A 26,009-nucleotide genomic window follows, 5' to 3' on the forward strand; every position below is an offset into this window, starting at 1 on the left:
TTGATTTTTTTTCCTGACACATAGAAAGATGTGAATACTGAAAATCATCTCCAACATGGGAGCTACATCTCTGAATGTGGGGTTGACAAACAAATGAAATTCTTGGTTTCAACAAAATAGAATGAATGAATGTTCACATTTTCTGTACATTAATGAGTTCTTTGGGGAATAGGTAATAAGCGAGAATCTTTGGCTGCTTCAACCTCCAGATCTGATGTCTTTGGGGTTTAATATTTCAGGGAAGAAAGAACAAAGCCATCCTTATCTTAAACAAACTGCGAGACCTATTGAGAAATATAAAAACAACTGGCAGAAATAGTCCTTCAGATGTAAAGAATACAAGGAGACAAGTATACATCTTCACTGCCACCCACTGAATCCCTTTTGTCTGGTCCAGGGAAATTAAGCTCCGCACATAACTGCTCCCAGAAGGCAGCTTCTTTTGTACAATAGTCCAGTGTCCAGACAGCCACAGATGTTAGGTTCTGTATGATTATATACTGAGACAGACAAAGAAGGCTGAATTTTCCAACCTAGAGTGAACAAACCCCGTGTGCCCTTGAATACTAGAAATGACCTCCACATTATCTCATTTGAGCCTTACAAGAGCCCTTGCAACAACTTTCGATATCATCATCCCCATTTTACAGATAAGGAAACTGAGGTTGAGGAGATGTTAATTGATGGTTTATGTTAATCAATCTGAACGAAGGTCTTCTTCATTCCAAGCCCAGAATTCTATTCACCCCATTATACTGTCTCTTTTTTTTTTTTTTTTAGTGAGGCAATTGGGGTTAAGTGACTTGCCCAGGGTCACACAGCTAGTAAGTGTTAAGTGTCTGAGGTTGGATTTGAACTCAGGTCCTCCTGACTCCAGGGCCGGTGCTCTATCCACTGCGCCATCTAGCTGCCCCTATACTGTCTCTTAAGAAGATGCATTTTGTATGATGTGTGGAGTGTTCAAGGAAGACTATCACCTCTAGTGTGAGGGCTTCCTGAGTCCTTTTCAAGGCTACTCATCCAACTTTGGTGTCTACCAGGCACTAAACTCTCACCTGTGGCTCCAAGAAGCTGTCCCATGTGGAGCAGACACACTCTGGTAAACCATCTTGGCAGACAGGTTGCAGGTAACTGACAGGTCTGCCCCATGCATGTGAAGACCACCCCCCCCCCAGTGGAATAGGCAGATGAGAATGAGTTGTTCCAATGGCTTCCAAGGCGGCTGAAGCAGGTGCTGTGGAACACTTAGACCTTGGTCAGACATCAGAGACAGTAAGGTCATCTACTGCATCGGAGCCATTGCCGGACATCTTGACTTTTGTCTTGCCACTGGACTTTGATGATTCTGGAGGAGAGAGTGATGACTTTGCCCAGCTCTGCCTCACTTAAATCCAATTTATAGGAGTCAGGATATCACCCCCTTATGTTACTGGTCCTCTTCGAATATGAAGGACTAACAACAACAATAACATGTATTATATCATGTAAATCTAAATATAGAACCAATTAGAAATCCTTTGGAGTCAGAAGCTATGTTCATGAATGTTCTAGTTGGCACAGCGAATAGATCTCAGAAGGCTTGAATGCAAATCTGGCCTCAGATACTGGCTAGATATGTGACCCCAGGAAAGTCACTTAAACACTATCTGCCTCAGTTTCCTCATCTGTAAAATGGGACTAATAATAGCACCTGCCTTGAAGTGATGTTATGAGTACTAAATGAGATACTATTTGTAAAACACATAACACGGTGCCTGGAACATTGTAGGTTCTGTATAGATGCGGGATGAAATTTATTATTATTGCATTCGTCAATCACTCTAGCTGTCTCTATGTTTATGCCTTCCCTACCCCAACCCCTGACTCTGGATGGAAATCTAAGCAACTGCCCTCATTATTATGTGGATTCAGTGGAAATGGGCTTTCCTTAACTTGGGGTATTCCCCACAGGACAGTAGAAGTAACTGGTCCAGAGACTAAAGTAAACCAAATTCACTCCAGAGATCTGAAAACATCCTGTTAAAACATTGGTCTAGCCATTTCAAGAAGTATCAGTGACACCTTTATCAGGTTGATAAAGTTCCTTCAAAGAAAGAGCTCCAACCTAAGAGTCCAGGGACCTGAGTTTTAATATTGGCTCTGCCACTGACTTATGATGTGACCCTGGGTAGGTTGCATCCCTTCTCTGAGCTTCTCTGTCTGCACCTGTAAAATGAAGGGGTAGCTTGGTGTAGTAAATCTAAACTCAGGAGGACCCGAGTTCAAATTCCAGCACTCTTACTATTTGTGTGAGCTTAGGTAAGTCATATAACCAATCCAGGCCTCATTTTTCTCTTTTGTAAAATGAATGGGTTCAACCATATAACCACTATTGTAAGTCACAAAGGGGCTGGCATAAAGAGTACCTGCCCAGACCTAACTCAATATTCATTCTTGCTGAGAATTTGATTGTTTGTTATTAATACCTAAAGCTGTCCTGAATGAATTTTTGAGCTCCAGGGAATGCTGGGTTTCTTCTTCTGATCAGTTGTATCCCCTGCAGCTAAAATTCCCCCATTAAAATGTAAATTCTCTATTATACAAAGTAAATAATCATCCCTGTTCTTTAATAAACCTGGATTTTCATACATTTAAATAGGCTTTACTCTAAAATTGTCCATGTAAAAATCTCTCCACCATTCATTATAGCACCTATAAAACTTGCAAGAGCTTAAAAAAATAATACTTAATGATAGAGAACACATAGCCATAATTAAAAAGGATGGTGATGTAAGTGCCACTAAAATCTCTAACTTCCATGCTCCATTCATGTGTCATCTTCCACAGGAAATCTTTTCCTATCCCCCTAGCTATTAATGCTCTCTCCTTCTCAAATCATTGTGGACATCTATTTACATGTCACAGCCTCTCCAAAGAATATGAGGCCCTTGAGAAAAGAGACAGGTATTTGTCATCCAGTTCTTATTACCCAGCATAGTACCTTGCATGGAGTAGGCACTTAAAAAGTGATTTGCTAGATTGGTAAAAACAAAAGAATGTAACCTCTTTGAGAGTAGAACTTGTTTCATTTACTATATGTTTATTCCCAGCACAGAGAACAATGCTTGCTGAGTAGTAAACACTTAATAAATGCTTGTTGATTCATCCAAGGATGCTTCTATCCCTCAGGCATGGTTCACTGTCACTAACTGTACTCTAACTATAGGTCAGATAGCATTTTGTCTGAAAAGGAGCTGGGGATTTCAGTGGATTGAAAGCTCAGTATGAGCCACAACATAGATGTGGGCTATGGTAGCCAAAAAGAGCCAAATGGGTTGCATTAAGAAGAGTGCAGATTCTAGGAAAAAGAAAGCAAACAGTCCATTTGAACCTCCATATCTTCTGAAAATTAAAAAAAAAATAGTCCATATGCACTTATTAAGCACCTACTATGTGCCAGGCACTATGCTAAGTACTGGAAATACAGAGAAAGCCAAAGCAAACAAAAACAACAGTCCCTGACCTCAAAAAGCTCACAGTTTATTTGAGGAGACAACGTGCAAAAAACTATCTACAAACAAGATAGTGTTCAGTTGTGCCTGACTCTTCATGACCCCATTTGAGGTTTTCTTGGCAGAGATACTGGAATAGTTCGTCATTTCCTTCTCCAGCTTATTTGATAAATGAGAAACTGAGGCAAACAAGGTTAATTGGCTTGCCCAGGGTCACGCAGCTAGTAAGTAGTTGAAGCCAGACTTGAACCGTGTCTTCCTAATTCCAAGTCCAGTACTCTATCTACTGTGCTACCTAGCTGCTCCTAAACAAGATGTAGACATGATCAATTGAGAATAGCCCCAGAACGCTAAGATTAAGGAGGATTCGAAAAGGTTTCTTTCAGAAGGTAAGACATATAATAATTTTACTGTTTACAAAACATTTTCCTGGTAGCAAGTCTGTGAGGTACATAGTGCAAGTATTGGTGTCCCAATTTTAAAGATGAGGAAACCAATATCCAACTAATATATCAGAGCTGGGAGCCCAGATCTGAGTACAGGCCCACTCGTCTGCCCACCATACCATGCTGCCTCATTCTCAAGTCTCTTCTATCTCTTTAAAAATCAAACAATCAATCAGTAAAAATTTATTAAGCACCTACTATGTTCCAGACACTGCTGTGGGAACATAAGTACAAAGAATAAACCAATATCAGTTAGGATGGAGTTTACAAGGGGAGGAGACAGCAGGCATCCATATAAATACTTGGGTCTTTATCAGATTTGATTTTTCACAGCAAAGCTAATAAGAAGCTAGGCCTGCTTTGTGTAGGGAAGGGCGTCTGTTCCCCCTCCTGTGCCTGCTACCAAATGGTTCAAGTTGGACAGATGTCTTCTTGCACACTCCCACCTGGGCAGTAAAAGGAAGAAAACAGACATGCTTTCTTTCAAAAACAGAGATGAAAAGTTTTCCATTTTAAAAAAGGCAAAATTGAAGGGAATTATGTCATCACACTTAAGGGTTGATAAGGCTAGGGAGAGAACCAAACAAGGGGTGAAACAGACGATGTTTAGACTGGAGATAACTTACTTAGGGGACATCACTCTGCTGTATTCAAATATTTGCAAGTCTTGGCTGGAGAAAGAGGTTTAAGTTTGTAGAATCAAAAACAATGCATAAGAGGGAGATTTTGGCTTGATATAAATAGAAACTTGCTGAAAATTAAAATCTTGGAAAGGTGGAGTGGGCTACCATGGGAGTTGGTAGCTTACACATCACAAGCTGAGAGCAGACAACCAACGAGTGGTCAAGAATGCTGGGAATAGGGGCAGCTAGGTGGCGCAGTGGATAGAGCACCGGCCATGGATTCAGGAGGACCTGAGCTCAAATCCGGCCTCAGACACTTTACACACTTACCAGCTGTATGACCCTGGGCAAATCACTTAACCCCAATTGCCTCACCAAAAAAAAAAAATAGAATGCTGGGAATGTGACTCTCATTCAGGGATGAGTTGAACCAGCTGTCCTCTGGAGCCCCTTCTGACCCTGAGATTCTCTGAACGATGACAAATAACAACCCAACACTATGTCCCGTGCTGACCTTCCAGCATTAACATAAAATTCAAATCTACTAGAAATTTTCATTTAAGCTCTTAGGCCCCCTGGTTGAATGTCATAAAGCATATTGTCCTATCTTAGAACAAGAAGAGACTTTAGAATATACACAGTCCAATGTTGCCATTATCCCTGGGGTCTTCATGGGGCCTACAATCTACTGTAGGATGCTCATTCTCATCTTCCTTCTTGTTCAGGTTTGTTTTTGATTTTTAATACCTTACTGTGAGGGAGGGAAAAAAAATTTAGAACTCTAAATCTTATGAAAATAAATGTTGAAAAAAATACTTTACTGTACAAGTCAGTTGGGCAGCTAGTTGGCACAGTGGACAGAGCACCAAGCCTGGAGTCAGGAAGACTCATGTTTATGAGTTTAAATCTGGCCTCAGACACTTACTAGCTGTGTGACCCTGAGCAAGTCACTTAACTCTATTTGTCTCAGTTTCCTCATCAGTAAAATGGGCCGAGAAGGAAATGGCAAACCACGCCAGTATCTTTGCCAAGAAAATACCAAACAGGATCACAAAGAGTGACATGACTGAAATGTCTCAACAACAACAACAAAATAATACACTCAAATATTACGTACTAACCATTCAATACTCCTCTGACAATCTAAGTGATACAAAGAATAGAGCACTGGAATTGGAGTCAAGAAAACTTGAGTTCAAATCCTGCCTCAAATGCTTGTATGTGTGACCCTGAGCAAGTCACTTAACCCTTTTTCTACCTCAGTTTCTTCATCTGTAAAATGGTAATTATGATAGCACCTATTTCCTGGGGTTATTTTGGGGACAAAATTAAATAATATTTGTAAAGCATTTTGCAAACCTTAAAGTGCTATATAAATAGTAGCTATAATTATATTTATTTTATGCCCCTTCTTACACTTAGAGGCCATCTCTTCTTCCCTCCTCACTTTACAAATGAAGTAATCAAGGTCTAGGAAGTATGAGTGACTTGCCTAGGGACACACAATATCAGGATTTGAACCCAGGTCACTTGCCTAGGGACACACAGTGCCAGTATTTGAACCCAAGTTCTCTGCCTCCAAAGTCAGTGCTTTTCTCACTTTTCCTAGTATTTTCCTGTATGGATTTGATCAGGTCCAGTTGTACTTTACCATGTCATTACAACTCTCATACATAGTATGGGAGTTTAAGGTAGTAGAGTGGATCACCATAGGAACCCCATAGATCTGTTCCATTTCTTATTAATTTATTTCATCCTTCCAGTTCCACCTTAATGTGCTCTTGGGATAGTCTGGCCTAGCTGAGGTTCTAACAAGCTTCCTTCAGGCTTGTTTTCTTCCCAATTTCACTTTGATGTTTTGTGAAGTGATGACATCTCATAATATTGTCATCTTCCTCAATCATGTTTCACAAACAGGCTTGTAAACTAAAAGAGCATTTCCCTTGGCTGCCAGGTCTGTCAACTTGGCAAAGACACCAAATATTTGCTGTTCAAGGTGACTGATGGACTCCTTTGATCAACTCCTAGTAGTGACTATTACTTTAATTAAACCACTTTTAATGGTCACCATCAGCATCAATGTCGCTATTTCTGTCCATTTCCCATTTTCCCAAATCAACAGTTTCTTTGAATAGATTGGGTACAAAATGGCACAAAATGTCTTCTTTTCATCTTTACCCTTTCCTCAAATTTAGTGTTGATTTTAAGTGCTGCTCTTACCAGCCAATGATCTAACTACACACACACACACACACACACACACACACACACACACAGTCAAATCTGAAATGATTGCCACACCAGGAACCAATCCCTTGGTATCTGTTAAATTGCCATCAATGTCAGTTTTGTGACATTGTTTGATGCTTCCTGCATAGTTTCTTTCAAATTTCTTCTTGAAGAAAGAACAAATGGTGTACAGAAATCTTTGGTCTCTCGTTGCCTAATCCTGATTCTTATTTTCCAACTTTGTGGGGAGCCACCTTCCTATGTTTACTTTTTGTTTGTTTGTTTGCAGGGCAATGGGGGTTAAGTGACTTGCCCAGGGTCACACAGCTAGTAAGTGTCAAGTGTCTGAGGCCGGATTTGAACTCAGGTACTCCTGAATCCAGGGCCAGTGCTTTATCCACTGCGCCACCTAGCCGCCCCCCCCCATGTTTACTTTTGCTATGAAGTGCCTAGTATCAAGATATCTGTTGATTTGCTTTGGAGGATCTTATCAATTTCTTCATATAATTGCTCTACTTCATCAACCCCTAAAACAGATGTATGGATACATATATTTATATTTATATTTATCATGAACACTAGAAGCTGAATGATTAAAAGTCCCATGAAATGATATCTTTGGTTGCCTTTTGAGACACAGTCACCATCAGTAGCTCTGAGAGAAGGGACTTTTTTTGGCCTTTTTTTTTTGTATCTCCCATCATTAGCACAATGTCTGATATATAATAGTGGCTTAATAAATGCTCACTAGCAATGAAACCAGCTCTACCAACTCTAGTATTCATCTCTTAAAGGAGAAATTTTCCATGTAGATATAACATTCTCATGTCTTTTGAAAGCTTCTTGTCTGGGGAAATTGTCCATTTGGGTGTAGTTTAGTTCCTTCAGCAACAAAGGAAGTCTATTGATCATTGAACAAAGGTTTGGTAAGAGAACCAGCAGTTAAATTATGTATTCAAGGGCAAGTCCAGTGATAGAGGTTTAATAACACATCTTGAACTAAATGGTTACTCACTACCAGGTTTAACAATGGTCACACCAGACATTGTGTGATGATCAACTGGAATAGACTTAACTCTTCTCAGCAATACAATGATCCAAGACAGTTCCAAAGGACTCATGATGGAAAATGTTCTCCACATCCAGAAAAAAAAAGAACTGGAATCTGAATGAAGATTTCTACTTTTTTTTTCTTTGTTGAGGTTTTTTCCTTTTGTTCTGATTCTTCTTTCACAACATGACTAATTCAGAAATATGTTTAATGTGATTGTACATATATAACCTATATCAGATTGCTTTTTGTCTTAGGGAGGAGGGAGGGAAAGGAAGGAGGGAGAAAATGTGGAACTAGAAATCTTATAAAACGAATGTTGAAAACTATCTCTACATGTAACTGGAAAATAATAAAATACTTTTATGATTTAAAAAAAATGTTCCTGCAGGTCCGTACACCACCATGAACCCAGTATTTGTGTAATGTGTGGCCATGGTGATTGCAAACCAAAAAGATCAGGAAAACCTGTATGAGATGAAAGAGTTTTTTTCTTCTGCTTTTTTCCTCCACAAGTGGGAAAAAGTCAATGTAATTATTTCTAAAAATAGACAAGAAAGTATATATTTTTTGAAAGTTTGTCTGATTTGTTTTCTCTATCCTATATTTCCACTGGTTATATCTCCATGAAAGGTCCTCTTTGGGGGATTTATGGAAAGACATGGACAAAAATGCACAAAATTAAAAGATGTAAATGGAATCCCCAACCTGATGAGATCTCAGATCCACCAGTCAGTTTTTTAAATGAATTTTCCAGTGCTAAGACACGTGCATTCAAACTTTGCATGTCTCACTTCTGTGGGTCCTAAGGAAATGTACACAGAAGGATCTCACAATGGTTGATATCTGTGTGTACCATTGCCTTCAAACCCCATCAACCATAAAACCTTTGCAAAGAACATGAGGCACATGATGAGATGCACAGTACATTACAAGCTATTTAGGTGGAGGTGGGAGAGATAGGTATGGAGTTAATGTCTGAGGTAATTGAAAGTTGACTGGTGTGACAGATGTGTGGTCAAAATACCCAGGCAGTTCTATCTCATCCTAGGGCCACCAGAGGATGTGTGATACTTAAATTCATGAGAACTGTTCTACCATTAAAATGCCTCATGTACAGGGATCATTACCCACTTGGGGCACAAAGTGAATATGTTGTGCTTGAGGGCTGAATGAGTTCATTCTGTGATAACAACCTTGGATAAAATTTATAACTCTCAATTTCCTCAAATTCTTGTCTGTAAGCATTTTACTAGTTTAGGTCGCAAATCATGTGATTCTAGAATGGAGAATCATCCCTAAGGTCCTTCCCAGTGCTAAAATTCTGTGATGCTATAATGTTGATGTAGTGTGGATTATCACCTATTGAGTCTCATGAGTGTTAGATATAAAGCTCTCTAGCTGTAAAGAGAAGGATTCCCACCTGTCCTTTTTTCTGAGCAATCTCCCCTAACAGTAATACACAGACAATGTAATAAACAAAAATTTTTCCAATAGTGTGTGTGCTCAGTATTTTTGTTAAACAAAATCCTCATGTCTGAAGCACAGATCTTATTTAAAGAGATTTGTCATGCTCTGGGGACCATTGGCAGTGATGGGGATGTGGAAATACTTTCTAGGAGGTACTAAAAAAGAGACTGACTAGGAAACATTTGCAAATTGCCAAAGTAGGAATAAAAGTTGTGCTTTGCATAAGCCGGAATGATGACATATTTTTATCATTTTTTTATTAATAAACATTTATTTCCTCTCCCTCCCAGCACCTAATTGAAAAAATGAAAAAAGAAAAAAATCCTTGTAACAAATATTCATAGTCAAGCAAAACAGATACATATAGTTCAGCAAAATAAATTACACATTGGTCAGGTCCAAAATGTATGTCTCATTCTGCATCGTAAGTCTATCACCTCTCTATCAGGAAGTGGGAAATATCCTCCATCATTGGTCCTCCAGAATCATTGTTGGTTATCATGCTGATCAGAGTTCTAAATGTCCAATGTTGTTTGCTCTTACAGTGTTGTTGTTGTAATATAAATTGTTTTCCTGGTTCTGCTTACTTCACTATGAATCAGTTCATACAAGTCTTTCCAGGTTTTCTGAAGTCATCCTCCATATAGTTTCTTATAGCATGATAGTATTCCATTACATAACTATACCATTATTTGGTTAGCCATTCCCCAATTGATAGGCACCCATTTAGTTTCCAGGTTTTTGACACTATAAAAAGAGCTAGTGTCAGTATTTTTATACTTAATCTCTATGTGATATAGGCCTAGTAGTGGTATTAGCAGATCAAAAGCCATCCAGTTTAGTGACTTCTGGGACATAGTTTGTGGTGATGTTTCCAAAGAAAAACAACTTTTGTTCAGAAAGCAGCTGAATAATCTCTGGTAGACCTGGCAAATAGATATCAGTCTTCTAAACATAATCAGAAGAAAAAGTATACTTAAACTATAGATAGGAGGTACAGTGGGTAGAATGAAAGTCAGGAAGACTCATCTTCCCAAGTTCAAATCCAGCCTCAGACTTGCACTAGTTGTGTGACCCTGGACAAGTCACTTTGCCCTATTTGCCTCAGTTCCTCATCTATAAAATGAGCTGGAGAATGAAATGGCAAACAACCCCAGTATCTTTGCCAAGAAAACCCCAAATGGAGTCATAAAGAGTTGGATATGGCTGAAAAAATGACTCGCCACCACCAACAAAATGTGAGCCCAAAATGTACACAAGCAATATGTCTAAAAGTTCTCTTCAAAAGATCATAGAGTGGGGGCAGCTAGGTGGCGCAGTGGATAGAGCACCGGCCCTGGATTCAGGAGGACCTGAGTTCAAATCCGGCCTCAGATTCTTGACACTTACTAGCTGTGTGACCCTGGGCAAATCACTTAACCCCAATTGCCTCACCAAAAAAAAAATCACATAACCTCTCTGGACCTCAGTTTCTTCCTCTGTAAAATCATGGGATTGTACTAGATTACCTTTAAATATATCTCCCAGCTTTGACTCTATGGTCTTTTATTTATTTTGTTTTGTTTTGTTTTATTTTATTTTATTTTGGTGAGGCAATTGGGGTTAAGTGACTTGCCCAGGGTCACACAGGTAGTAAGTGTCAAGTGTCTGAGGTCGGATTTGAACTCAGATCCTCCTGACTCCAGGGCTGGTGCTCTATCGACTGCACCACTGAGCTGCCCCTGAGGTTTTGTGATTTGCCAAAAGTCACACAATAATTAGAGACCACATTTGAGCCAAGGTCCTCTGACTCCAAATTCAGCATATTTTGCATCGAACCACACTGCCTCCCTAATACTTCAATGGTCTATGATTTCATCACTGTGAGATTGCTTTCTACCAGTACAGATCACAGGTTTCATGAGTTTCTATGAGTTGCTAACAAAAGTCATCACCCAGTGATCAACTTGCTGATAATGAGCCTCTCTCCAGTTGGGTCCTGCTGCCAGAGCTTATACTACAGTGACCTAGCCTTTGAAAACTTGGATGCATGTTGGAAAAGAATTTGGGACTATATGCCAAAAGTCACTAAACTGTACTTGTCTTCTGACCCAGAGATACTATGAGTAGACCTATGCTCCCAAAGAAATCAGAGAAAGAAGAGAAGGTCTTATATGTACAAAAATATTTATAGCAGGGTTTTTTTAGTAGTAGTTTCCACACCTTGTAAACTAAGGGTGTGCTCATCAGTTGAGCAATGCCTGAACAAATTGTGGTATATTAATGTAACAGAATACTATTGTGTTGTAAGAAATGAGGAAATAGGTAATTTCCAAGGAAACTGAAAAGACGTCTGTGAATTGATGCAGAGTAAAATGAGCCAAACTAAGAGAACAATTTACAAAAGAAAGTAAAATAACTTTGAAAGACTTTGAAATTACTTTTTTCAATGCAATGATAAACCACAATTCCATGGAATTAAAAATGAAATGACCTGCCCACCTCCTGCCAGAGAAGCAATGTACTTAAAATGAAGAATGATCATATGTCTTTGGACATGGCCAATATGAGAATTTGTGTTGCTTGATTATGAATATCTCATGATGGCTTAATTTTCTTTGCTTAATTGGAAGTAGTTGGAGGGAGAAAAAAATAAATGCTCAATAATCAGAAGAAAATTATTTTAAAAATTAAAGAGAGAACCATCAGAGCAGGACTTCAGTGAGAGCTTGAGAAGACAGGATAGGAAAATGGGGTGGAATATGAGGCTTTGAAAGCCATCTTTGAATAGGGGCAGGTGTTCCTCAAACTGCAGGAAAATAAAGGAAAGAATTCCTGAACATTTCCCTAAATAATTGGCTCCTATTTTCCATTTGATCACTAATGAGAGAAAGACGAGATGGGAGGCAGGTGGAAATGGGCTCTGGTTCTGGGTAAGGAGCCAGGACCAGGAAAGTTGAGCCTAGACTTGAAGTCTCTGGTGGGTCTGAAAGTTCCGTTCCAAGTAAGTATAAGCTCTAGTACCTAGGAGAGTGTGGCCTAAGTATTGGTCAACAGTCCCATTCTCTGAGGATGAGATGGCCAAATTTAACACCCTGAATGTGTATATGGAAAGGATACATAACCAGCTAGCAGGTGATCACTCTATTTTACTACTATGTTGAATATCCAATTGCGGTCATCAATAAAAATATACATTATGAAAAGCCCTGATACAATGTAAACAAAAGAAACCCAACATATTCACACCACCAACCTCATGTAGTGAAAAACCCATTGGGTTTAGGGTCAAAGGACGGAGGGATCAATCCTAGCTATGTGACTTTAGGCAAGCCACTTCATTTCTCTGGGCTTCCTTGACTCTAAAACAGGGGTTGGATCAAAGGTCCCTTCCACTTCTAAATATATGATCTGGGGGAATATTAAAACTCCTGATATAAACTCAAACCCTGTCATTCTAGAAAGCTCATTGTAGTAGTACACCTGCTACCTCAGAGAGGATGCACTTTTCAAGATGGTTTACTTGAAGGGTCAAAGGGAACCCCAGCTGAACTGGAATTGATACTAGGAGCAATTGAGCACGGACTGTTCAAGTTCTGCAAGGTACAGTGTTAATAAGAGTAGTGGATTTGAGGTCCTAGAAGACCTGGGTTTTAAAGTCCCAACTCTAGCGACTTGTTAGCGCTATGATCTTGAGCAAGTGGCTTCACCTCTTCCTGCCTCAGTTTCTTCACCTATAAAATGTGGGGAGTGGGCTATATGGCCTCTAGCTCCAAATCTGCAGTCTGTGATCTACAAGAAGGATATTTCACCTCTTTCTGTTACCTTCTTTCTGTGAAAATACTTCAAGTTCAAGCTTTGAGAAGATCAGAAAATGGGTGACTTTAAAGCATTGGTGGTATGACATGGCCATGAATTTCTGTACTTCCTGACTCACTCTTCATGCCCTCCCATGCATTGGTGTATGGCGTCTACACAACCCGGGGGCCTTTCTTGTGTTAAAAACAAACAAACAAACAAAAACCAAGGGAACCCTCCGTCACATTGGGTAGACCTTCTCTGGAGGAATTCAAGAAAGACATTAGTAATACAACTGGTAGAATAATACAACATTGAGGTCAGGGGTCCACTGAAGCTACTTGTTCAAAAATAGTCCTATTATTCTTCTGTTGCATTGATTTCCATCTGCTAATATTCCCATGATGACACCCATATGTGTGGTCAAGTCCTTGTTCTACCCTGACAAAGAGTTGAGGATTATCTATTGATAAAATTTATTTTCCCTATCCTTTTCAGTATCATACTTTTTGATGCAAGATATGTATGTATAAAGCATGGGCACCTTTTAAAAAGCCTTTTTAAATCAGTCCTCCAAAAAGCACTTCTCTCCCTTCTTTGCAATGGCGAGAGTCTATGGCTTTGGAACGTTGCAAATACTGTTAAACTTGGTTGATTCATTGGTTAATTTTGTTTAACTGTCTCCCCACTACCACCCTCTTGTTTATTCTTTGTTACAAGGGAAAACTCATTTGGAAAGATGCATGTGGAAATGAAAATTATATAAAAGGTCTAAACTTAGCACAGTGCATGGCACATAGAATGCACTTAATAAATGCTTATTGACTGACTTATTGACTGATAGGGAATATTTAGCTTATGTGTTTTTATCCCCAGTGTAGGTGCTGTGCTTGGTACAAAGTAGATGCCTAATAAATGCTTGATGATTGATTGGTCCACCCTCTGCTTGAACATCTCTAGTAACAGAGAGCTACCTTAAATGGAAACTCATTTCATTTTCAGATAGGTCTAATTGTTAGAATGTTCTCCCTAATGTTAAATTTAATTTTGTCATCTTACTTCTACTCTTCTACCTTCTCAAACAATATAGAATAAGTCTAATCCCTCTCCAAATTGCAGGCCTTCAACTATATGAAACCAGGAATTTATTATTCTCTAGCCTTCTCTTTTCTATGCTAAATATTCCCAATTCTTTCAACTGTTTTTCAAATAGTATAGCTTGGGGAACCCTTATTAGTCTAGTTGTATTCTTCTTGATGTACTCCAGCTTGTCAGTATCTTTCCTAATTACTAGTGCCTAAACTTGAATGAGGGACAACTAAACGCTGCAGTGGATAGAGGACTGACCTGGAGTCTTGAAGATCTGAGTTCAAATCCAGCCTCAGACACTTACTAACTGTGTGACCCTGGACAGATAACTAGACCCCTATATGCCTCAGTTCCTCATCTGTAAAATGGGAGCATACTGGAGAAATAAATGGGAAAGCACTCCAGTATCTTTGCCAAGAAAGCCCCATGGACAAAAAGGCATGGGGTCATGAAGAGTTTGACAGGACTGAATGACTGAACAACAATGAATGAAGTACTCTTAATGCCTCTGATACTCACCAGCTATGGGAACATTAGTAATTCATTTAATCTGTCTAAGACTCAGTTTCCTCATCTGTAAAATGGAGACAATAGCTATAGCGCCTATCTCACAGAATCATTATGAGGTTCAAATGAAGTGAAGTTTTAATAACATCTGTAAACTTTAAAATACTATACATTTCAGTTGCTGCTGATTATTATTATTATTAATGGCCAGAACAGGACAGAATAGAGAGATGTTATGACCTGCTTTATTTTAGAAATCATAATTCCACTAATGTAGCATAAAATCACATGTGCTTTCTTGGCAGCCATTTCAATGCATTTGTATCAGCTAAAATTGCCAAGCCTTTTGGATGTGAGTTGCTGTTAAACTACATGTTCCCCATCCTATGCTTGTGAAATTGATTTTTGTTAACCCAAAGACAGAACTTTGCATTTATCTCTATTCAATCTCATCTTTTCAGATTGAGTTTATCATTCTGGCTATTCAGGGCTTCTTATCCTGATTTCATCTTCCACCTTTTAGCTATCTCTTGCAAATTTGCATTATCAACAAATTTGATAAGAATGTCCTCCGTGCCCTTGTTCAGAGGATAAAATTCTCAGACAGGACAGGACTAATGTCAGAGTTCTGAAATGTACCTCTACAGGTTTTTCTCCAGACCAACCTGTTAATCATTAATATTTGAGAAAACATGTTCAGTCAGTTCTAGCTCCTTTTTACCATTCAGCCCATATTTCTCCATCTTGTTTACAAAGCAACTGGGAATTTTTTTCAAAGACCTTTCTTAAATCCAAATATATTGTGTATGCAGCATTTCTTTGATCTAATGTGCTCATAGAACCACATTGGGAGTTTTGGTTTGGTTTGGTTTTTAGCTCTAAGTACCTTTGAGATCATTGAGTATTTATAAATGAAGAAACTAAAGTCCAGAGAAGTGAATAGCACTAGATTTGTAAATGAAAGTTTTGAATCCTGGCTCTGCTATTTACTGTATCATTGAACTTTGAATTGTTGATTTGTAAAATAAATGGTAGATTAAATGACCTCTAAGGACCCTTCTTGGCTTAAATCTTATGTTCAATGGTAAGTCACTTGCCTTAGGTCACACAGCTGCTTGATAGCAAGACTGGGACCCCAACTCTGCCTTCTCACTCCTATTCCAGTGTTCATATGCTGTGTCATGATAATGCCTGAAGGCATCCTGTAGACAGGGGGAAAAGCTGATTTTAGGAGACTGGTAAAGACAGCTGAAGAAGAGGAAGCAATAAAGTCCAGTGTTCTACTACAACTACTCCAATAAAGATTGAGGAAGAATATCAGATTGAGTTGTTATTATTATTTAGTCATTTTCAGTCATGTCTGACTCTTCATAACCCCTTGGCAAAGATACTGGAGTGGTTTGCCATTTCCTTCTCCAGCCCTTTTTACAGATGAGGAAAATGAGACTAATTGGGTTGAGTGACTTGCCCTGGGTCACACAGCTATTAAATACCTAAGACTGAATTTGAACTCAAGTCTTCCTGACTCATGACCTGGGACTCTATCCACTGTGCCACCTAGCTGCCCCAGATTGAGGACTGAATAGAAAATTCAAGAAGAAATCACAATGGGTCATTTTTTCAAGCCTCATTCAGAACAAGACGGCCAAAAGCCTTCAGGCACTAGCAAGGAGGTTAAGTCTGAAAGATCCGTGCAAAGCCTTCCAGCAAGGGACTGTGCCTGTTTATGAGGCAGCAGAAAGGATAAGGAGCAAGTTTTCAGCTTTGTTATTCTGACTTGTCATACTGCGATCAGCATGGACCAAGGCTGGGACTTACAGCTGAATAAGCATGGAAGGGACTACAGACCAATAATGAGTTTATCACTTTGTCACCATGAACTCAGAGCATACTCTAGGATTCAGCTGTCAGATCTGGGATGGGGCCACAGCTGAGTAAGCAGGGCAAGGACTTTGGACCAGAGGTGAGCCTACAGCTCTCTTACTCTGAACCTGTAGAGTCTTCTAGTTAGTTGACATAGGGCAGGGACAGTAGTCATCTACTGGAACTCTAACCAGAAGCAAACTTGTATTGCCTAGACCCAAACTTGAAAGCCTACAAAACTCAAGCCAAGACAGCAGTGATCAGACCAAGTCCAAAATCAGGCCACTTTGGGCCCAATAAAACATTATAACTCCCCAGTCTGAAATGGCCCTGATATCTCCTATAGCACTCTGTAGAGAAATCAATAGCAGAACCCTAGATAATGAAGAACAAAACCATTCGTGGCCACAAAATTTCAGAAGTGCAGAAAGCTTCCCCTAACACAAAGTTCCAATTCAGGAAATAAGCTTTTATAGAGTCAGAAACTCTCAAGACACAAATGCAGAATAATTCTACTACATCTATAAGTAAAACCTCACAACAAAAACAACAATACAGCTTGACTGCATAAGATCAACTAGAATTCTGGGGTGGGGGTAGGGGATTAAGTGAGAGTTTTAAAATTATCATTTGAATTAAAGCTCTAGATGAAAGAATTATTTTTAATTGGCATTTTGGGAGGAAAGTGTTAGAAGCAGAATAACTAGTGTAATGATTGGAATGACGCCACCTGCTGGAGACTTACTGTAGAAAAGTTCCGCCATGAAAGGAAGGTCTTTGAGGGCAAGAACATGAGTCTTTTCTTTGGCATCAGGAAGTGATGTTTGCTAGTGGGAGGAAGAAGGAAGAGCCAGGCACTCTGACTTGCTCTCTAACTCTGCTCTCCACCCGCGTCCTCCGGAAAGAGAGCAAGAAAGAGCGCCTGGCTCTTCCTTCTTCCTCCCACTAGCAAACATCACTTCCTGATGCCAAAGAAAAGATTCATGTTCTTGCCCTCAAAGACCTTCCTTTCATGGTGGAACTTTTCTACAGTAAGTCTCCAGCAGGTGGCATCATTCCAATCATTACAGTAGCTGAAAACATACTGTATGTCTATGTGTGTATATACATACACATATATGTATACACATACACATTCACCTCTTTTTGTAGTTTCAAAAAAATGGAAAATCAGTGGAATCTGATGCTCATCAACTGGAGAATGGCTGAACAAATTAAGGTATATGAATATAATAGAATACTACTTTTCTCTAAGAAAAAGTGAAAGGGATGATTTCAGAAAAACCTAGGAAGACTTGTATGAACTAATGCATAGAAAAGAGAGTAAAAGAAGGGGAATAATTTATACAATAGCAGTAACATGTAAAGACAACTTTGAAAGACTTAAGAATTCTTATCAATGCAATAACTATCATTTTAGATGGCTGATGATGAAGCATTATACCCACCTCCTGATGGAAAGGTGATAGATTCAATATCTGGAACGAGACACGTTTTTAGACATGGCTAATGTGGGAATTTGTTTTGTTTGATTATGCATATTTGTGCTGAAGGATTTATATATTTTTTTGCCAGTGGAAGGGGGTAGGGGCACAGAAGGAGAATTAGGAATAAGGTTCATAGGAACTCTGTAGGAAGGCCGAAAGGAATTACAGACAAGTAGGATGGCTTTGAAAGTTATAGGTTGAATTTATTGTATATTTTAAAAGAAAATCAAGCTCTACATAATAGAAATTTGCAATTTCATGTAAATCCTCTCCTGCTGTCCCACAAAAGTAAGTGTTCCTTTTTTTGTATTTATCAAATTTGGAATTAAAATGCAGAAAAAATAAATGCTGACCATATTGTGATTTTCCTTTTATGACAACTCTGTAGCCAAATGGGAGAATGTGGGAGTAGATATAGAGAGAGACTTTCTATAATATCCAAATCTATAAATAACATATCTAGGTGAGAGCTCCTTGGAGACTGTGAAGACAAGGATCACAGGATTTCAGAAACAGAAAGGACTTTGTAGATCTTCTAGTCTAATGCATTACAGATGAGGAAACCAACACATAGGTCACCTAGAAACTATGAAGCAGAAACAAGATTAGAAACCAGACTCTTTGAGTCCCAATCCAATGCTTTTTCCCCTTATGCCCTGCTGCCTTAACTTCCTCATTAATTTGCTTCTTTGGGGGCTCAGGAGAAGGTGACTGGATGCCTTCATAAGAGCAGAAGCAAGCTAGAATAATAGAGTTGGAATCAGAAGACCTGGGTTCCCATATTGGCTCCAATCACTCATTGGTCTCATGACTTTGGGCAGGTCATTTAACCTTTCTAAGCCTCATAGAATCTCAAAATCCAAGAAATGGCACTCCTCAACAAGAATGAGATAACACATCTTTCCTCACAAGGTAGTTTTGAAGAAAATATAAAACTTAACACTACACAAATGCAATCTATTTTAATTTTTTTTTTTTAGTGAGGCAATTGGGGTTAAGTGACTTGCCCAAGGTCACACAGCTAGTAAGTGTTAAGTGCCTGAGGCCGGATTTGAACTCAGGTACTCCTGACTCTGGTGACGGTGCTCTATCCACTGCGCCACCTAGCCGCCCTGCAAATCTATTTTAATTTTATTTACTAAATTATAAGTTCCATTAGGGTAGGGACCGGGTCTTATCCAAATTTTATATATTTCCCATAGTACCTAAATTGTTCTTTGCACACATGCACACATGTTCATACATACACACACCCCAAACATATTAAAACCTTGTTAATTCAATGGGGAAAAAGTAGCAGTCAAGTGGTTTTCAAACACTGACCAAACACAACTGTCATGTATCTACAATCTCCATGTTGGTATTTGTGTACATAGTCACATATATTTTTGCCTTCCTGTATAAATAAGAGGCTAGAGTGCTAGACTTGGGGTAAAGAAGACCCCAGTTCAAATCCTATCTCAGATGTTTAATAGTTGTGTGACTCTGAACAAATCACTGAACCTCTCAGTCTGTTTCCTCATCTGTAAAATGGGGGTGATAGTAGCATCTAGTACACAGGGGTGTTGTGAGGATCAAACAAGATAATATATATCTTCACAAATCTTAAAGTGTTCCATAAATGTTAGTTGTAATTATTATAAGGGCAGCTAAATGGCACAGTGGACAGAACACCAGGCCTGGAGTCAGGAAGATCTGAGTTCAAATCCAGCCTCAGACACTTTCTAATGGTGACCCTGAGCAAGTCATCTAACCCTATTTGCTTCAGTTTCCTCATCGATAAAATGATCTGGAGAAGGAAATGGCAAACCACTCCAGTATCTTTGCCAAGAAAACTTTTCCAAAAGTGGTGGTGGAAAATCAGACACAACTATAATGGCTAAACAAAAATTATTCTAAGAGCAGCACAATGCCAGAAAAAAATATATATGGAATGACACAGTCAGGTGGGTTTCTTGATCATACTTTGGCTTCTACCTCCATTGTGCAACCCCCACTTCCAGACCAATTCTCTCTCATCCCATGTACTCTTAAAATCAGCACCAAATAAAGAGGTGTGTGTGTGTGCGCACATGTGCATACACGTGCACATGAAGTGGAGGGGAGGGATATGAGAGAGAAAAAACCAGATTGTTGTCCATCAAAAAATTAAAAAGTTTAAATTATATACATCAGGAAAAAATTGTTTTTATTTAAATCAGTACCAACCCCCTTCCTGGGCTAACACAATCCATTTTGGTTTTTTTCATCCTTAAGGTACCATTTTCCAACTGTAGCAGAGACTGTCTGGCAGGAACCCGGAAAGGAATCATCGAAGGGGAGCCCACCTGTTGCTTTGAATGTGTGGAGTGTCCCGATGGCGAGTACAGTGATGAAACAGGTGAGAGAAAGAATGTTGTCCTATATGATGAAAGGTTTGGATGAAGAATCTCTGGGGCTTGCCTTGGGGACCAGTGTGAGTAAATAAAGCCCATTATTAAGGTGGATTATTTGAGGTTTTATTTCATCAAATAAAAATGCTTGAGATGTGTAAACACTCCATCTATTCACCTCAACAATTTGCAACCTTGGAGATTGTCTATTGTTACTCAAAAGTTGTAGCTTGTCAGGGCAGCTAGGTGGCACAGTGGATAGAGCACTGGCCCTGGAGTCAGGAGGTCCTGAGTTCAAACCCTGGCCTCAGACACTTAAACACTTACTAGCTGTGTGACCCTGAGCAAGTCATTTAACCCCAATTGCCTCACACACACACAAAAAAGTTGTAGCTTGTCCATAGTCACACAACTAGCATATTATCAGAAGCAGGATTTGAACGAAAGTCTTCCTGACTCCAAGGCCAGCCTGCTCTCCATTTGCTATACCCTGCTGCCTCTTTGGTGGAACAAAATAGTTCTCTCACTCATTGATTCACCAAATACACATTAAGTAACAACTGCATATATGAATGAATAAAAAGGCATTTATTAAGCACTTAATATGGGTCTCAAGTTCCATGATGGTGTGCTTGCATGGGTTCTAGAAAGTGGACAATGCTCTCATGCTTTCCCAGTCACCAATGGAGTAAAGCAGGGCTATGTGTGCTTGTTCCCAATATTCTTTAGCACAGTGTTTTCAGCGGTGTTGTCGGACCCCTTCCATGGGGATGGAAATGGCATCAAGGTCAGCTACCACACTGATAGTAAATTATTCAAAGGCTACAAGCCAAGACTAAAATGGAGGGAGAGTTGATGGATGACTAGTTTGTAGATGATTGTGTACTCAATGCAGTCTCTGAGGCTGAGAGGCAAGAGAATATGCATCAGTTCTCTTCTGCTTATGGTAATTTTGGCCTGACAATTAACACTGAGAAAACAGAGGTTCTGCAAAAGCCAGCACCACATAATCCATACATGGAACCATCTGTTATAGCAAATGGAGAAATTTTGAATGCTATGGACAAGTTCACTTACCTTGGCAGTATACTTTCTAGGGATGTCCAGATAGATGGTGAGGTTGACACACACATTGCCAAAGCTAGTTCATTGTTTGGAAGGCTCCAAAGAAAGTGTGGGAGAAAAGAGGTATAAGACAGTTTAGCAAACTGAAGGCCTACAGAGCTGTTGTGTTGACCTCATTGCTCAATACCTATGAAACCTGGTCAGTCTACCAGTACCATGCCAGGAAACTAAATCAATTCCATTTGAATTGTCTTAGGAAGATTTAAAAGGTCATTTGGTAAGATGAGGTCCTTTCTCAAGCAGAACTGCCAAGCATTTAAATTCTCATGCAGAGGGTGCAACTCCAATGGGCTGGCCACATTGTTCAAATGCCAAACAAAAGTTTGCCTAAAAGAATATTTTACAGAGAATTCATACAGCCAAACATCAAAGAAACAATACAAAGAACTCTAAAGGTCTCTCTGAAGAACTTTGGAATTGATTGTGAGACATGGGAAACACTGGCAGACTGCCCAGCACAGTATGCCCACATTAAAGAGAGTGCTGTGCTCTATGAGCAAAGCAGAGTCACAATATCACAAAGGAAACACGATATGCACAAATTTAGAGACACCTTCACTCCAAATATTCATATGAACTATTCGTGCCTGGCCTGTGGTAGAGCATTCCTGGCTCATATCAGTTGTACCACAACAGAGTGATGTCATCTTAGTCCTTTTTGAGCATGAAGGACAACAACCAACCAATATGTGTCTGGCACTGCATTAAGCCCTGAGGATCGAAGTACAACAAGAAAAACCATCCCTGCTTTCAAAGAGCTTCCATTCCAGTAGGAAAAGACAACACAAACAGGAAAATGGTGGCCGAGGAGGGTACTATGGTCAGGGAGGCCTTTAGAGTCATGAGGCAATTGACTGACGTGCTTTTCAGGAATAGTAGTGTGGGTTTGCTTACCATTCCCAGAATTGGGGGAAGGAAAGTGTGTAGAAATGTGTTCAGAGGCATGGCATTTAAGAACATAAAGATTTGTAAGACAATCCCTGTAATTCAAAAACCTGTTTTTTATTTTTTTTTAAGCCTAATTTTCTTGTAAATTCTAAGTACATTGCTATGGATTTGGCTGGCCAGAATTACCTTGTATAGCCCTCTGAAATCTGCTTCTCCAGCCCTCAGGTTGGCAGAGTCTAGTATATGGGCAGGGATGTATTATGGGTTTATAGCTTTAGAGGTGGAAGGGACCTTAGAGGTCATTGAATCCAAGCCTTTCATTTGAAAAAGATGAAGATACTGAGGGCCATAGTGGTTACTCAGACTCACACAGCTAGTACGTGTGATGTAGCATTTCAAACCAGGTATTCCTGATTCCAGGTCCAGAACTCCACGGTAAATCAGTTGCCTTTAGTTACTTCATTTTCCACTGACTCTACTTTGGGAAAGCCATTCTGCATTCTCTTGTGAATATTCTTCCCTATCTGGATGCCAAAACTCTTTTGGACTTAGGTCACCTCACCTTTCTTCCAGAGGCCTGCTATGTTCTGGCCCTCTCAGAAATTGCTTGCCCTCTCTCACCTTGCCTCCATTCTGCTTAATGTCCTAAAGACACTTTTATAAACTGGATCTTCCACACAATTCTACTGATAATTACTTCTTCCACCCATGGCTTGTGGCTATGTGACCTGAGTAGAAACTTCTGAACTCAGTCCTCCCCTCTTTGCTCCATGGTTACTTCCACCAAGAATATCAAGTTTTCTAGTTCTAAACCAGTGCTCCCATGTGGGCCCACACCTTTCCCCACCTTTGGCTAGGCTAAGCCAACAGACCAATCAAGGGTGAACAGAGACTAGACACCATTTTCTTTTCCTTACCTAGAAATCTTGTCACTTTCATACCTTAAAGTGATGAATCATTTGGCTCACTTGGGCCCCTACCCCAAGGGGGTGAATCCTAAAGACAACATGTGGTTAGATTAATTACAAGGATGAAAACTGCAAACATAGATAGATAGAGAGATAGCATTAGCAGCATATTATCACTTAGCTATTCCCTTCCTCTAGTAATTGGGTACAGTAGTTCACCTCATACGAACCTGGATGATTCAGTTCAACTTTCATTTTGATTCAACATTTATTAAACGCTTACTGTGAACTCTGGCAGGTTCTACCAAGATGGAAAGGCTTTGAGTATAGGCCAGGTAACCAACTGTCACCCAAAGACCAGCCAACCAATCTAAGAGTGGAGAAGTTCATCACCAGAAAGTTGCCACAAGGTGATTTTGCTATTGGGGTGATGCCATGGAAACTTATGAAACTATGTAGTAAGGTCTATAAGGGTTATATTCTACATCAGATATTTGAAAAAAATTTAAATTTTGAATTTTAAGTACAAAATGAGAAAAGAAAAAAATGTTGTCATGTACACAGAATAACATAGGAGAGGATTAAATATAAAACAATAAATTTCCATTTCAAGAAAACCTATATAATAAACAGTATACATTGTCTTCAGATATGCCCAGCTTTTCTTTGCTTCCTTGTTGGTTTTCTTTTGTTCTCTGCTGTGTACTTTTTACTTTGTTATTTTCCCCGCTCCCCCTACCAAAGAAGGCTGCTATTAATCGTGGATATATATTTATGTGTGTGTGTGTGTATACATATACACACACATGTATGGGTATCTGTGTGTATGCATATATGTATATGTGTGTATATATGTATATATGTATGTATATAGATGTAGATATCTATACATATACACATGTATATGACTATAATATGCTTATTTCCACTCATCATCTGTTTCTCTGAAAGTGGGTAGCATCTTTCTTCACAAGTCCAAGTCTTTCCATGCTTTTCCAAGTCAAGCAGCTCATAAGCTTCCACACCACAGGAATATGCCAACATAATCACATCCTATCTGAGATATTGTCCATTAAAGATTTTTCCCCATTTTTTTTACATTCCTTCTATTCCTAGCTGCATAGGTTTTAGTTATACAAGAAAATGTTATGTATGCTATCCCTCATCACTCCTCTGCTTTGCTTCTACCTTGTTCTTCTATTCCTTACCCTACAAACTCTTGTAAGAGTCCCTTTCTTATCCTCTCCCCGCTCCCTATCCTTTTTTTAACCCATTCATGAGAGTGGGTTCTATCACTACCCAACCTCCCCCCACTAGCTTCTCAATCAATTTTTCCTTTCCTGCCTCATTTGTTTGAGGTAATTACTCCTTTCAATCTCCCCCTACAGAGTTTTATTTTTTTAATCGCTCCATCATACTCAGGTCAGCCAAAGTGGTTCTATCAAACTACCCAAATAATAATGACAGTCATAAAAGTATTGCTAATATTTTCCACATATAAAAAGTAAACACTTTGTCCTTAATTTCTCCTGGATTTTATATGTTGGATTTTCCCTTAAATTCTGTGTTTTTGTCACAAAACCCTGAAAGTCTTTCAATTATTTGCATATCCATTTTTTTCTTTCAGTATTAGACTTAACTTTGCTGGGTAAATTACCCTTAGGCATAACCCCAGCTCTTTTGTTCTGTGAAATATAGCATTCCAAGACATATGGTCATTCAATGTAATAGCTTACAAGATAGGTCTTGTGTAATCCTTATTGTAGCTCCATGATATTTCAATTGTTTTTTTTCTTGTTACTTCTAATATTTTCTCCTTACACTGGGAGCTTTGCAACTTGACTATTATATTCCTGTAGATTTTTCTCCTGGTATCTCCTTCAGTTGGTGATTGGTGGATTTTTTCTATTTCTGCTTTTCCTTCTTGTTCTAGAACTTCAGGTGAATTTTTCTTGATAATTTCTTATAATATTGTATCAAGATTATTTTTTATTATAATTTTCAGGTAATCCAATTATTCTTATATTCTTTCCCTTGATCTGTTCTCCAGATCAGTTGTTTTTCTAATGAGATGTCTCACTTTCTTTTCTATTTTTCATTCTTTCGGTTTTGTTTTACGATTTTTTGTTGTCTTAGAATGTCATTATCTTCCCCTTGCCAAATTCTAGTTTTCAAGGAATTATTTTCCTCCTTAAATTTTTAGTTCTCTATTTCAAGTTGGTTAAATTTCTTTTCACAATTTTCTTGATTTTCTTGGATTACTCTCATTTTTTTTCCTAATTTTCCCTCAATGTCTCTTATTTGGTTTTTAAAATCCTTTTTAAGTTCTTCCAAGAACTCTTTCTGTGCTTGGGACCATTTGACATTTCTCATTGAAAAAGGAGTAGCTTTTTTTAAACTCCATTATCTTCCTCTGAATATGAACCCAGATCTTCTTTATCCTCATAGTAACTATCCATGGTTGGATTCTTTCTCCTTTGCTTTTTCATTCTTACTTTTGTTTTGTTTTGTTTTTAGCAGTTATTTTCTGAGGTCTGTCTCAGGGCCCAACCTTGGGCTCTCCTCTTCACTCCTAAGCCACAGTTGTCCCCAAAATGATCTTGCTCCCTGCAGTCCCTTTGGTGGCTACAAACTACAGCTGTCCACTCTACCCTGGAACTGAAACCAGGAACTCTGCTTTCTT

At 39.0% G+C, this 26,009-nt stretch overlaps 1 protein-coding gene across 2 annotated transcripts in view; it reads left to right on the forward strand.

Annotated features, from left to right (window-relative positions):
- The window catches only part of CASR (calcium sensing receptor), an 83,754-nt gene that overhangs the window by 51,285 nt on the left and 6,460 nt on the right, over positions 1-26,009 (forward strand). Inside the window, exon 5 of one of the 2 annotated variants that reach the window (XM_043997379.1) lies at positions 20,268-20,413. In XM_043997379.1, the coding sequence (XP_043853314.1) occupies positions 20,268-20,413 (146 nt within the window). The remainder of the gene's footprint in view (positions 1-20,267; positions 20,414-26,009) is intronic. The other variant, XM_043997380.1, reaches the window with a different exon arrangement.

The sequence above is a fragment of the Dromiciops gliroides genome, chromosome 3 (genome assembly GCF_019393635.1).
Source record: "Dromiciops gliroides isolate mDroGli1 chromosome 3, mDroGli1.pri, whole genome shotgun sequence".
Classification (NCBI taxonomy): Eukaryota; Metazoa; Chordata; class Mammalia; order Microbiotheria; family Microbiotheriidae; genus Dromiciops; species Dromiciops gliroides.